Here is a 15,073-nt window from a genome sequence, read left to right as displayed (position 1 = left end):
ACTCACGATAGTCATCTACTCTTGGTTAACCAAGTTTTGCATGAACTTTATGTGAAAATAAATGGAACATAATGAGGCCATTATTACAGAATGCTGGATGCAACAATCAAATTAAATTTTTAGAGGGTGTGTGAATAGCAGTCCTTGAGAACAAATCGAATGCGAATGGCATACTAGTGCCAGAAGTAAACCGAATTGGATATTTTTCGAATACTTTGTGAATAATGCATAGCCTTCTTACCAACAATTTTCACACCCTGGTATTTACACAATTAAAAATTTGTCACTACAGTGAACGTTATTAAGCGTGCTTTATTAGAAGCGAAAAGGGGCACTAGGATCAACTAAGCAGATTGTTTGCAAATTCTGGGCTCCTCAGAGCACACAAAGTCACATATTATCACATAAAGTTAAAAAACGTAACATTGCCGGCCAATTATTATCTGTTAAGTCTGCTACCAAAGCAGACGTGTGTCCTCTTCAGTGACCGCAGAGTGAAAAGAAAAAAAAAAAAAACTTTTCCTCTAGTTTGGAGGGTTGTGGCACATGGTGTCATTATTGTATAAAGTTTGCTGCAATTAAAGTTATTTCGATTTAATCTGATGAGAGGGCACAGTTGCTGTATTCTTTATTTTTAATGCAAGGGTTAATGCCTCAGGGCATACAGGGATATGGGATGTGGGCGAATACCATATACCATAACCATATACCATTGGTATATACCATATACCAATACCATAACTGCTGAATGGCATGTCCAAACAACATTTTATTGAGAGTGATTGTGTTTAGCCAGGAAAGTTTGGCTGGCCGCGAGATGCAGAGTGCCGTAAAACATTGCATCCGCAGTGGAGGGGATGATGGTTATCGCATTTTCGCTTTGATTTCCTGCTTTCATACGGACCATGACGTAAAATATTCAAACGTTACTTGGAAAATGTTTGCATTTTTGAGCGGGGACTATATTGGATTCAATTATCTAATTGGATAATGAGCATTCGAGTCAAGGATCCAATCAAATAGTAGGACAATATATTCGATTCTAAAGTTTCGAATATTTGCACACCCCTAGTATTCGTCATGAAGGAATCATGCACGCACTCATGGTCCACTAACTGCTTCAAGTGCCCATTTGTTCCAACTAGGAAAATAAATATTTTTGCACATCTACAAGCTGCTCAGTTTGATGGACTTTCAACAGTAATTGTGTGTTCTGAATGAGACAAGTAAACAGAGGTGCGCAAATATTCTAAACACTCAAATAACAAATCAAATGGCATCTTATCAGATCTGGTCTTCGAATTGAATAGTCAATGCTCATAGAAAGAAATTTTTTTTGAATATTTGGAAATGTCAACTATGTGTAACTTACCTAACATAAGATTAGACCAAAAGTACAATGAATTTCATCCCCATATGGACAATGTATAGGTGTAAAACACGAGAACATAGAGGAGCAGGCTACCCCGCTCGAGAGCATAACGTTTTAATAGCTATGCAGCGATCATTGGCACTCTTCAAGTGCATGGAAACAAAGTTCTCATTTGTTCTTAATGCTTCATACATGCTTTTAATAAGCAACGCTTCATAAGATGCAATGCCATGACAGAAACTTTCTAGCATTATGAATACTAGGACACATCGAATACATTTACAGGCAGATATGAACTCCTGGGGACGTAACTAGTTACTAGTAACGCAGACGTAGCACAAATCAGCCAGTGGTGCAATGGTGTAAGATTTGGCACATGGAGATTAATACAGAAAAAAAAAAAAAAAGTTTGTGACATTTTCTGCACTTGCTAATGTTCCTCAAAACACTTACAGAATAAACAACACAGTTATAGAGAGAGTGCTAGGTTTACAATACCTGGGCATCTATTTAACTACAGTTCTAACTTGGCATGCACATAAAGAATACGTAACAAAGAGGGCATTTATGAAGTTAACACTAATCAAACGTCATTTGTATCTTGCGAGCTCAGAAACGAAGCTTCATGCTTACGCATCTGTCATCAAGTCTTTGTTAGAATATGCATTGATAATATGGCATCCAAGTACTGTTACATTACAGAACCGCATTGAATCAGTACAGAATGAGGCAGCTGTAAGGCTTATATTTTATTCATATTCGCCCTATGTGAGCATATCAATGTTAAAACATTTCAGACCGTAACACTCAATGCAAATATTCACGTCTACCATTAATTCATTCTTTATAGTACACTGAGGCAACATTTGCAGCCAACTGCATTAAGCTAAGCACATCACATTTCATCCAGGTGCAATCATGAACATAAAGTGCTACCTATATTTGTTCGAACATTAAAATAACAATGTTCACCCTTTGTGCAAACCATAAACAAGTGGAATGCATTATCAGAAAATATTGTCACTTGCAGTGAAGCGGCTATTTTTCAAAGGCAACTGCTGGAACGTCTGCATGAGTGATAGCTGTTCTTATTTTTCTTAGGACAGTATAACCTTTGTTTTCTTTCCCAATATTTTTAATCATGTACATTTGAATGTGTCCATTCGACCTTCATATAACACTGCATATTATAAAACTCTATTTACCATTTCTGGGATTCATATCAGTGCCCTGCTTTCATTTTGTGTTCTAATTGTTATTTATGCGCATTTAGAATTGTATAATACTTTATCTCATTGCACCTGCTTTAATTATGAATAACATTATGAAGATGTTGTTAAACTTTCTTTATACCATTATATTTACTTAGCACAGAATTCAAAACGGTTTTTCTTGTTTTTTTTTCTTTTGTTCAGCTGTTTCTATGAATGACACGATTTTGTATTGCTCCCCCCTATGTAATGCCCTCTAGGGTCCTTAATAGCTACGAACAGCCTTTCTTATATTACTTTTGAAAATGGCTGTCTATTAACCAAAACTATTCTATATTCGATTTGCTTCGGCATTATTTGATTTGGTATCAAACATTACTTTGGCACATGTGTATAAATAAAGCCTTTTTCCAGCACACTTCTCATATTTATTTTTTCTGCTTCTAGAAGTGAAAGAAAAAGAAAAGGTCTATATTCACTTTGATGTTTAAAAGTCCATATTTTTCATATACTCGCATTTAATACAAAAATGTAGCTACCTGGAAACCCCTTGTTAAATATTGCTTGTTATCAGTTAGCATCCCTTATTGTCGCTGAGGCCATGTATTGAACACGAGAAAATATTAAGGCCCTGCATACACGCAGAACAGCTAAGCAGTTGCGGCGTGCGTTTATATGAGCTTCAACTTCCGTTACTCTCTTAAAAAATAGTGAAGACTACTACTTGCTATGGCAAAATGATGCTGCCCTACACGGGTGTCCCACGGCACACTTTCTACCGTGACCTGGATCGAATTTCTTGATCGTGACTGGCTCCTTTGCACACGCTGTGGGAGGGAGCCAATCATGCTTGGTCGCGATCGAAAGTTGCCGCACGATGCCGCTATTAAGTTGACGATCGTCAGATATGAACATTTTGGGCGCAGGAGAAATGCCGCTTCCATCTGTCTTCTTCCTCACGGTGTTCGATGCATGCTCAACGTGTTGAATTCTTGGTGCGACATTGTGCCATTCTGAAAACTTGCCAAAATATGGGGCAGGCACTTCACACGCGAGGAATGGGTGTTGAAGATTACGTAAAAGTGAAGGCTTCTAATTTCTCAATAATGCGTGCATGCTTGGTATTCTACCATCACAATGGCATTTTGACGTTCCATCCCCATTGGGATATGCGGAAGCCACGGTTGGGAATCAAACCCTTGACCTCGGACTCGGCGGTACAACGCCAAAGCCCCTACGGCGGATATTTCAAATGATGTATGTGAAGGTTGCGCAGTGTGCAAGTGCGATCAATAATAGTGGAGATCAATGCATCGGGGCATGTGTCTTTTTCCCTATCGAATGTGAATGGAGACTTACAGACCTGTCGTTTTTCAGCCAGTCAACACGCACGTGCATGTGTGTGCTGTATTCGCTTGTCAAAATTTACCCATGACCTGCAGGCAAAAACATGCATGCCATTTATATATGGTCTATAGTGTCCATTACAACAATCTGCAGTTCTGGGAGTACAGCTGGAGGCATGAATTCTGATGCAGACGTTAAGCTGCCTTGATGCAAAAAAGTAAAAATAAAGAACGCCACAACACCTACCTGCAAAGTGTGTGTGCTTATATAATGACAGGTGCACATGATTTCTAGTCTAGGACGTGTCCAGGTGTACATAAGCTCCTGTACGTGTGCTTGTAGCATGCGTGCGGGCATTACTAACACGCTGCTAGAGTTTCCGAGTGACATGAACAGTGGTTCCAGCATGTCTAATCCTGGTTTTAACTACATAACGAAATACAAGCAATGTTGGTTAAAATATTGTGAACTGATGCCCGGGCACAGTTAGATGCTTTAGCAGGGCAGTCTGATGGAAGTTGGCATTGACTAATATTATCAGCACAAAAGATATGTGCAAGATTAACACTGGTTTGGCTGTTATCATCGTAACGGTAGAAAGACAAGGGTTGCTGTGGAGAAACCACAAAGATTTTTCTGGGGCGTAGAAAACAATCAATCAAACAAACAAACAATTTCTTTTTGCCAAGTGCACTGTACCTATCTATGTCGGCCCTGCAGTTTCTGAAGCTCAATGTTACATTGCGTTATTCCCAAAAAATCAACACTGTGCTCAGCTTTCGACGTGTCATGGGTTTCTTAATGCATGTTCGTCGTGTAATATATATGTATTTTGTCTGCCAAAACTCAGCTAGAACAGCATTCAAGATCTCGCAAGGAATTTCTTTGTTTGGGCACGTAGCCGTTGCTACCACGTATCTGCCACTACACATATAACAGGCCCATGGTAATTACGGTTGTGAAAGCACTCACCTGGGTCCCTGCTCCGAGTCTTTCAGGCTGCCTGGCCCCCTCGCCAGCTGGGATCCGCGCAGCATCCTCGCGTCGCCGCCGCTGCCTTCGGGCATGCCGGGCGGTGTCAGGCGCATCCCTAGCCGAAGACCAAATTGCCAAAGGGAGCCCGCTAAGGCCATGACCGTGTGAGCACAGGCGCCAGAGAGGCGCGCGCGCGCGTGCTATTTACGCTGCCGGCGATCGGATACTCCTCATTGTTTCAGCTCCGCTGCTGTCATCCGATAAGGGGCAGCGATCGAATAGCGCAAGCGCCGCGGTGGATTCGCCGCTCGTATCACGTACAAATGTGCATATACATCGCTTTCGCGCACCTATCGGATGCAAGCACATGCAACGGTGCAGAGAAGATGAAGGACGAAGCGCGCTCCAGTCGTCAGGAGAGCGCGCGTTGCATCTGCTGGCCGACTGAACGCGGAAAAGGCACGGGGAACAAAAACAAAAAAACGATTCCACTCGGCGGGCAACGACTCCGAAACCGCAAACAAACTCCCGATATATCAGCGTGCTCGTTTACTCTGCTTGCGCCGCGCGAAATAGCGGGAGAAAGGTGCACAGGGCGCTTTCGATTACAGGCAACATGCCTTCGCAGCTCAAGTTAACGAGAGTACGCGAAAGCATCAGGCGAACGGCCCATCGCAGTTTCTGGTTATGCACGAAATCCTGCGCCTGCAAAACTAAACTGAAGGACACACGCGTGCGTGCGCGGAGCGCACGGACCGCTGCGCTGGGGGCACCAACCCCAACCAACCCCAACCAACCGCTCCGCGCGTTACCATTTTTTTTTCTTCATCACCCGCATCAGGGTTCCGCCCTCATACCCAGCGTGCATTTGACGCGATGCGCGGTCATCGAGTGGTCCCCGCGGAGGTTCAATGAACCCACGCGCGACGCGACAAAGGGCCGTATGCAAAGTGTGCGTATCTCATTCATGCCTAAAGCGCGCGTGTAGTGCAGCTAAAAGAATGTGCAGGCCACGAGAAGGGCTCACCACGGTGTGTGCCGGAGCCGCCGGCCTCGGCCTCGCACGGGGCACCGGGTTGCACCGGACTTGGGTGCCGACCAGCTGGGGCGTCCTCGCGGCTCCGGAAGCGCCCGTGCTCAGCGAACGCGCGAGTTCAAAGTCCGGTGGCAGTCGACGTTGGCAACACCTGTTCCGATGGAGCGGGGGGACCCGCGCCTCCCTTTCGCAGACACCGCCCAGCAGCGGATCGATAGCGGCTGCTCGCTCGCGGAGCTGAGCGCGCCGCTGCCGTTCACACAAATGAGTTTTACTGGCGGGGCGCACCGGCTGCTGTCAAACGCTGCGGGCTCTTGCCGCGCTGCACGCCGCTTTGTGGCGAGGAATGTCCCTCCTCCGCCGCCCTGCCCGTCGCCGGTGCAAGTTCATTGCACCGACGACGCACTACGGACCGCAGTCCAGCCTTTCATGCGCGTTGTACACCTGACACCGTGCTCGCTTGCTTCCACTGCCAAGCGGCAGCGGCGCACGGCTCCGCACGCCAACTCAAGCGGCACGACATGGAGCTCGCATCCGGCGCGCGCGCACGGAGGCAGGCTGTAGTAGTGGCAGTACAATGCGTTGTGTTGTACGAAGGACAGGGCGGGGGAGAACTCCGTTTATTGCCGCCAGCCTTCTTTTTCCTTCCGCCACGCTTCGCCTGTTTCCGACAGCAATCAAGGTGATCTAGCGCGCCGTGGGATCGCGCAATTTATGATCGACTCCCCTCGTGCCGTTGCGGCGATTTCGTTTTCCTGGTTGCTGTCGGCGGCCAGATCGCGGTTATTACGTTATTAACGGAGAAAAGCGGTGTCCTTGCATAACTTAACGTCACACTACCGCGCCATAACCTCATAAAAGGGGGTATTGTACGTCGCGCGCGCGGGAAAGACATGGGAAAAGATAGTGATGGTTAGAGCTAGCTTGCCCACAGTTTCATTACGTAAAGAGGGGCTTCGGTCAGTTCCTGTTATTCCATTTTCCTTATTGTCTGGGCTAGTATACTATACTGCCTCATATAAAGCGGAACACGTCGTCCAGGAACGCACAGCAGCAACTTGTACGCTACGTACTGCTTACGTATCGCTATTTCTGACCGCTAGATGGCAAGGACAGCGATACAAATTCCACACAAATCAACTGTTTCATACCTCCATAAGAAAATAGTGGGCAGCGGTGGGGTGGAACGTCTGTTGACAATCTCTCTACACTTGATATAAACGCGCACGCTTCACGCGTTTAAAAGGCGTCCTGCGAGACGCACTAGTCCGGTAAAATGAGTAGTTTAAACAAATGTGCAGGTCTTTGTAAGTTATTATTTAGCGGCGTCGCCACGAAGTCATCTGTGAGTAGGGCTGTGACCCTGAACAGGTGACTTATTCAGCTTGTAATATGAAGCTCGACGACCCAAAGCACATGGCGTCGTAATTTGGTTTCACTGCATGTTGCGTATCTGTTTCTCTTGTCCTTCAATATAATGCAGCGCGTATTTATTTTCCTTTCGCAGGATCGCTCAATCATCCTATGACGCATCTCTGCACACGTCATGCGCTCAGCACGGTCTGATGGAATTTTTTGAGCCAAAGGACAACTGGGGCGCCGACGAAGTTCGATCAGGTTAGACTTCACCATTCGTAGAGCTTCCATTCCTGCCAAAAGCTTCTAGCATTAGTCTGAATAAGGCAGGTAGAGTTATTACAAATCGTGGCAAAAAATTGCTGTGCTTTGGCTATTGAAGGAGAGACTTTTGTGAGGTCCGGGTGGTGATAAAACGCTATTAGCGGCGAGAATTAGGAGGGGCGCCCTCTCGCGAGTGACGTCACGGCCAGGACGCCGCTCGCTCCGGCTCGCACGGCTGCCGTGCGCGCTCGTTCCCTTCGTGTATGCTTGGGCAATGCATTGGCTTGGGGTATGGGTGGCTCGAGCCGTACGTATTGAAAGATACGTCGGCTTCTTTCAGCTGCCATGCTTTAACCACAGTTTCTTCTTCAAAAGCGCGTGAGTCGAGAAACTTTGCGGCTTGGATATCGCAAGCTATGTAGCGTTAAAGGGGTCTACTGGTTTTGCAATGCACATATGCGCCGTGTCTATCCGTAAATTTTGCGTAAAAAGAATGTCTGCAAATTCAACACGCGAAGTTGTGTATGATGCCTCGCTAAACATTTAACATTCCCTTAGTATTTAGCTATGACAGACATTACATTTTACAAGGATGGAAAATCTTGGTAACTGGCGTCAGCATGTTATCCGGTGTTAGAAAGACACTGCCCAGCGAAGCTGTCATCATGATTCTTAGTACTCTGGTGTGTTGTTCTATTCAAATATGGCCATTCATTAATGAGTAAAAAAATAGGCGCGCATTTCTTATGAAAAAGTTTGCTGCTACTTTCATCCTCCTCTGAAACAGGCCTCCAAAAAACGAATTGCTCATGGCTGCTAAGACGACGGCGTGTCATGTAGAGTATTTATATAGTTAATTCACAAGCACCATAGTAGCAATCACCTGAGAGAAAATTTTCCTTGTTAAGATCGAGAGCCAATCAATTGAAAGGGATGAAATGTTTCATAGTGGCCCTCAGTAGCCTTTATCGACAATATGGCACACCCCTGATCACGTAACGGTAGCAATCGATTGTCGGTATGGCGAGGCACGCTATGTTCCAGAAACCCATCAGTTCACTACAACTTCGAATTGAAACCATAAAGCGTTATTTTACAGCGCCAACTGGAATGGCTAAAGTATTCTCGAGCTACTACAGCGCAGCTTAGATTGCCTAGAAAAAGAAAATTCAAGCACCTTCTGTCTCACAATGTCTCAATCCAGCGTTCTTTAATTATACAAACGGATAACTATTCGCTTCGTCCGTACATAAAAGGAAACCTTGCCCAACTGCTGGCTAAATAAAGTTTGCTCCAATCCAATCACAAACATTCATAAAGAAAGCATCACAAGCCTTGCATATACTTTCACTTGATTTCTGACCCTCCACCGGGGGGGGGGGGGGAGAATTTCGATATCTTCAATATGTCCCATACTACTAATGATTGACGCTTCGACTTCTTTCTGGCTGCAGCCATGCGGCCCAACAGGCATACTTCACTAAAAAAATTGGGCCGAGAAGCCTGTGTCACTTCGCCAAACAGATTCGTCACGTATATTCTTCAAGCAACAAGCACCAGTAAATTTCTCAAGAGAATTGAACGTGTATCACGGAAAAGGAAATATATATTGGTACATTCCTATTTGTATTCTGTAAATAGCTGTAAGCCTTAATTAACTTTACTTCAAATTTCCGCCACTTAAAATAAACACGGGAAGAACGGCCTAATTTTGACAAGCAGTTAAAGAAGCAAGTGGTGCTTGTAGAATCTAAACTCCAGCATTAGTTATGTCCCCGTGTTACTGCCGAGCGTTTCTGTGAAGAAATGCAAAAATTAGATATTATACTATGAACTACTCGTCGTGACCAAACCTATTTTAGCGGATTAAAATCAACGTAACTGTTGTAGAAGCCATATATAGCCAGCGTTTGTGACATACTAGTTGCACCGCAGCAGGTATGGTATCATAACTAGATTCCTGTATGCTATGTCTTTGCGATTGTCCATCCGCGCATGAAAAACCCGCAATGGGCTCTTTTGCGCTTCTTCGGCTGGCACTGTAGCGTTGCCTTTGAGAGCTGCATTGTTGTCTAAGAAATTAGCTCTTTGAATAAATGTTCGCAAAGGAAGACGTCGTAAAAATATATTTGAGACGACCACCGTAAGTATACAAGCAGAGAGAACGAGGGTGAACAAACGAAAACACTGCAGAAAGTGCCCGGACAATGCCCGAACTGTAGCAGACGACAGGCGCGAGTCCTTGCCCTGACGTCACGCGAGCGGTGCTCGCAGCGCCCCTGTAGTTCGTTCTCGGGGCTAATAGTAACGCAATCAGGCAGTTTTTAACGTTGCTCGTTGTTGGTAAGGACGCCGACACGTAGTACAGTACACTCTATTACTGCTGCCGGCAAGCTTGTCGAGAGCGCTTCAATGATGTGGTTTGTGCTGCACGGGCAATGTCTGCTGATAACGCGTGGTTTCAGATCACATCTGAGCATGCACCACCCCAATGATGGGACTCTAGCCGAAGCATTGCTCTAGCTTGCCAACTCTTCCGAACTTTCCGTAACGTTTACGTATTCGAGCTCATTTTACGAACGTTGCGCCAAGTTTACGACACAAATTCATTTTTCGAAATAGTTGCGCTCGTTTGTCACCGATCCTTCTGGAGACGTATTCTCTGATGGTCACTAGATATCACGCTAAGTGCGCGCTGATTGCCTGGTTAAGCAAAAAATTTAATCAATTCACCGACGGTTAAGATACTCCCTAATCGCGAACGTTAAGTGCAGCACTCTACGTGTTCTCATTTTGCGATATATTGGCTGGCGCGGACAGCCTGTCTCGCGCGGCACGTTGCAAATGAGCAAAGTGTGGTGTGACTGCCTCTCTAATCAGGAGATCGCGAGAGCCAGTGCTTTGGTGACGCGTTTCACGGCCGCTGCCGCCGACAGACCTCCCAGAGAACTATGCACTGGCCATAGTTGCCGCACTACGCTTTTCTTCTCACGCTGTCACCATACCGTCCTTCCGCCTCATGGTTCCGCCAAGGTCAATTCACATGGTCGCGAAGGCGAGGCCGAAATGCGGTTCCAAACCAATGAGCTGTCAGTTAGGGCCATGCGATTTAAGTGCGACTACATCTCGCAGGGCAAAACACTGTTTGTTAAAAATTATGCATCCAGTATGTCACCAATGAAAACATTTGAAAAAGTACAGACAGTGTCATTAGAATAGGAAAATATGTAGTCACGGGCTGTTTTCTTCCATCCATGAGTACGATAGATTTAGGTGTGCGTTAAAGAACCCCAGGTGGTCCAAATTTCCAGAGTCCCCCACTACGGCGTGCCTCGTAATCAGAAAGTGGTTTTGGCATGTAAAACCCAATCGTTTAATTTTTTTTACGAATAATTATAAGTACGAAACTATGCAGGCTTCCTGAAGTTTGCTCCTGGTGACGTATGCTGAGGTATGCCGAGATTGTGCTGCGTTCTGCATTTAACCCAGTAATGTCATCAAAACTCTCTTATGTGTAACCATCAAATGTAACGGCGCTATATATGGTATTAACTTTACAAGAGTTCATCAGTAACTTTATTAACTCGCTGCAGGAATGGTCGCCTAAGAGCTACATTCTAAAACTGCTTGAATCGCACAATGCGCCGTGTACTATGTCACGGAAAAGCGATTGTCTGATATGCGTCCCCAGATCCACTTCTGATGGTCTGTAGGTGAAAGGACACCACAGAGGTGCTTGCTTTATACATAAAATTTCCTGAAATATTGGCGACAGCATGCAAAGCCACTGGAAAAGTAACTGTGATCTAGAAGAGATGTGTTGCTTGTTAGTCTTTGCTCGTCCAAGTTTGGTGCTGCTTGCATGCTGCCTCTAAAGATACATAGTCAGTAAAGTGCTCGTGTATACTTCAAAAAGCATATAGTATGTCCTCAGCGCAAGATTTAAAAAAAAGATATTCTGCAGATTCAATGCACATTTTGAAATCTATGTGAAGCGAAGTTTCCGTGAAGCTGTTAATTAAATGGTATAAAAGGGTTTATCCTCAAAGCATGTTTTGAGTCATAGTGATTATGTGGCTGTTTACCAAATCAGGTTACTGATCGGATGATGCAGTAATCGCCACAATGTGACCCACGTGAAATGTGCAACTGCTGCGAGTTTCTGAGATCAGCCCACTTCTCAACACACTGTCTCTGTGATCAGCCCTGCTTACGCTCTCTGTAATCAGCCCTTATCTCCAGGACCGTCCCAGCTTACTTGGAAAGAAGCAGACTTAGCGGATGTGTAAAACTGAGAAAGAAGGCATAGAAAGCTTTACCTTAATAAAGGAACTACACGCTTGAAAGATATTTGCTGCAGTGCAGGATATTTAGGTGCTGTCTCAGCACCGCTGTAGGGGTGATACAGGTGGGACTACAAATAAGCCGATTCATTGTATGAATGCTGTTATTCCCGTGTGTGAGCTAGTATTTAACAAGACAGCAGCAGCAGCCATGGTCAGCAAATTCTGGGGAAGGTTCACATAGAACTTTAAAGAAGCATGCAGTTCACCCCTGTCCTCGTCATATGCATGGGATTTCTAAAATTTTAAGGTTCACAGGTCGGCATATATGGGACTGCCTTCACCTATATCATTATGCCGGTCACAGTGGTTTCCGCAGCTGGGGGTGAGATATGTGGTGTCGGGCAAAGCATGGCAAGTGTTTGCTCTCGGTCTCTCTTTCTCCGCACCTGTGATCGCTGGCGAGGGCAGTGAAAAAGAAGCAAAGGTCATACATCCCAGCGCTCTACCCCTAAATGTCACACAACCACATTCATCATTGCTCTGACAACTGGTTACTATTGTTCTTCATGCGATGCAGCCTCCGTTTCAGTGCACAGCTTCAATATTTGCTGCAGTCTCTGGCTGCTGGATCTTGGGAATATTGTCATCGCCTAGTGTGTCTTGAAACATTGTCATTGAATGAGCTGAACAGCACGAAGAGCATGATGTGCACAATCATTAAAGTGGATTGTCATGTACAACGAGGACAGGTTCACATAATGTGGATCGCCTTATTCAAATTATACATTTCTTGATACCATAGAGGTGGGACATGAGATAGGAATAAGAAGATCTGAGGTGCTTAATCTTTTGATAGTCAGAACCACATGAATAAATAGACGCTGAAACTAGAGCTGCACACGTCGTATAAATGCTTTGCTGGTTGTTGCAGATGCCAAGTTCACATTTGTACACATTTGGCGGTCCTTTATGAAAAGGAATGCTCTGTGGCGGCTTCTTAGAGTGCCAGCAAGTGGCAGCAAGGCGAAGTATGTCTGATTTTTACATAATCTATTGGCGGCCAGAATAATCAGATATGGCCGATAGGCAAGCACCTGCAAGAATTAGCTGGACCTTCCCCCCCCCCTCCTCATCACTGTTGTGCAACGAGTGGGGCCTGCAGCACAGTGTCTGCTGCTAGCAAGCAGCATTGGGTACGCGAGCACACTGCCCAGTAGTTATTAAGTACTCGCAGCATGTACTAATGCGTGAGCATTCTAGGGCTACTTCCCTCGGAGCTCTGTCTGTCCATCTGACTGTAGCCTGCGACATGATGCACTCCATACATGGGGTCCTATGGAGGTATGTATGAGAATGCCTTGTGACTATCGAGATTTATCATTATGACTATTTAGAGTGAGTACTGTAGAGGTGTAAGATAGATTGAGGTTAATAAAAGGCTAATGAGATTAATTATGATGACATTATTAATCCAGCAACAACTAATTGAGGGTAAATAAAAGGAGATGCTAATTAAAGTTAATTTGTTATATTTTTGACTAACCAATAGTAACTAAGGTTATATCAGTGGAGCCTAATCAAAAGTAACCACTAGCACTTGAGATTAGTTGGACCTAATTAAGTAATCTTAATTATACAAATGTCTCCATCATACCTTTAAGTAAGCCTAAGTAAACATTGTCATTATACAAATAATTTAGCCTAAATAATTAACAAATGAGGTTTAATTACAACAGCCAAAGTCTGACCCGAGCGCATCATTCTCTCCTAAACCGCTCCGAATCAGGTGAGGTTGTTTGCTAAGAGCAGAATCTGCGCTGTAGGCCCCGTCCCTTGTGCATCCATCTGGCATGAGAGGGAGTCCAGCAGGTGCTTGCTTATCAGCCGTGTCTGGTTATTCTGGCCACCAATAGACAACGCCACAAGCGGACGCGCTTTCTCTTGCTGTCGCTTGCTAATGTTCTAAGCAGCCTCCGCAAAGCACAAACCACGCACTTGCACGTTCTCTTTCATAAAGGACCACCATGTACATAACCAGCATGCCGTCGCATCTTTGTGGCTCCTGTTTCATGATGGCAACCTTGACCTGTTTACTTTTTTTAAGACAGATTAACCTTATGTTATTCTCTTTTTGTTTGTTTTCTTAGTGCAGTTGATACCTATAGTTTGAATAAGGTCATCCACATTTTGTGATCTTGTCTCTAAATAAAAAAAACCACTGTGATTATTACCATGATCATCTTGTTTCTCGTGCTGTTCAGCTCATTTGGTGATGTTGTTTCGAACATTCTTAAATTATTTCTGTGGTCAAGCCATCAGCCAAGCTCCATGCCTGAAAGCAAATGTACAGGGCATGCAAAAGAATGATAACTAGATTGGTAGAATAGTGACGAAAGTAAACACTTGACGTCAGACTGGCTCAAGGAAGAAAAATTTTAGAACAGTGCATACCTATAACTCCGTTTCACAAATAGCAGGCAATGCTATGAGTGCTATAGAGACCTCCACTCTCCACATTTGTGACCAAAGAAAAGTGTGCCACATATAAATAAAGTTATAAGGATACATCACGCAGTGGGATTTAACATTGTTTAATAATCTTATGTTGCAAAATATAATGTATCTATAGAACAGAAGGCATCGTTGATCTGTCTTTACCACCAACTGAGCGGGGGTCACATTTCTTTGACAAGTCGTCGCAGTGCACTGCTGCAGTTGCAACTAAAACATAGTATGCCGCATGCTGGCAACACAAAAGTACACAAACAATAAGCGATTTGGCATTACTTTATGTAGATGACTTGTAGTTGTAATGCACGTAGCATTTATTGCATACAAAGCTTCCAACTGGCCCAGAGTGAGCCTTCTATGTCCGCACTACTTGAATATCTCATGCTGCATTGCCTGCAGTCTGAAATGGAGTATAGATAGCGTTATCTTTGCTACTGCTTTGCAGTCTCGCAGTGCTTTCATTGGCGATCACAGCACTGGAAGCCGTGGTGATCAGCAAGGTGAAGAAAGTGAAGGCAGTTCTACTGCTACAGTGGCGTGTGTTCAAGACGTAAGCTATGTTGAACCAGGTATTGGCCATGCAGCGCAAACAACGCCGTTTGACTGCCCTAAATGAACGTGATATGGACGGTATTACACTGCGCTTTGAGGCTATTAGTAAGCGAGGCACCTGTTGCATCATTGTGCAGCCTTGAACGACTTGTGGATAAAAGCA

The 15,073-nt window shown here is 44.6% G+C and overlaps 2 protein-coding genes across 3 annotated transcripts in view; one reads left to right on the top strand and one right to left on the bottom strand.

Moving 5' to 3' along the window:
• LOC126525078 (kelch-like protein diablo) overlaps positions 1 to 7,031 on the bottom strand; it is a 56,387-nt gene extending 49,356 nt beyond the window's left edge. For both annotated transcript variants that reach the window (XM_050173140.3, XM_050173139.3), the window contains exons 1-2: positions 5,933 to 7,031; positions 4,903 to 5,020 (exon numbers count right to left, since the gene is read on the bottom strand). In XM_050173140.3, the coding sequence (XP_050029097.1) occupies positions 4,903 to 5,018 (116 nt within the window). In that variant the 5' untranslated portion in view covers positions 5,019 to 5,020; positions 5,933 to 7,031. The remainder of the gene's footprint in view (positions 1 to 4,902; positions 5,021 to 5,932) is intronic.
• Positions 7,032 to 7,129: 98 nt separating this feature from the next.
• The window catches only part of mRpL47 (mitochondrial ribosomal protein L47), a 45,300-nt gene continuing 37,356 nt past the window's right edge, over positions 7,130 to 15,073 (top strand). The window contains exons 1-2 of the mRNA XM_050173147.3: positions 7,130 to 7,312; positions 7,449 to 7,558. Of these exons, the coding sequence (XP_050029104.2) occupies positions 7,218 to 7,312; positions 7,449 to 7,558 (205 nt within the window). The 5' untranslated portion in view covers positions 7,130 to 7,217. The remainder of the gene's footprint in view (positions 7,313 to 7,448; positions 7,559 to 15,073) is intronic.

The sequence above is a fragment of the Dermacentor andersoni genome, chromosome 3, assembly GCF_023375885.2.
Source record: "Dermacentor andersoni chromosome 3, qqDerAnde1_hic_scaffold, whole genome shotgun sequence".
Classification (NCBI taxonomy): Eukaryota; Metazoa; Arthropoda; class Arachnida; order Ixodida; family Ixodidae; genus Dermacentor; species Dermacentor andersoni.
The sequence above is the reverse complement of the archived record's forward strand: the minus strand, read 5'-3'. Positions and strand labels throughout refer to the sequence as shown.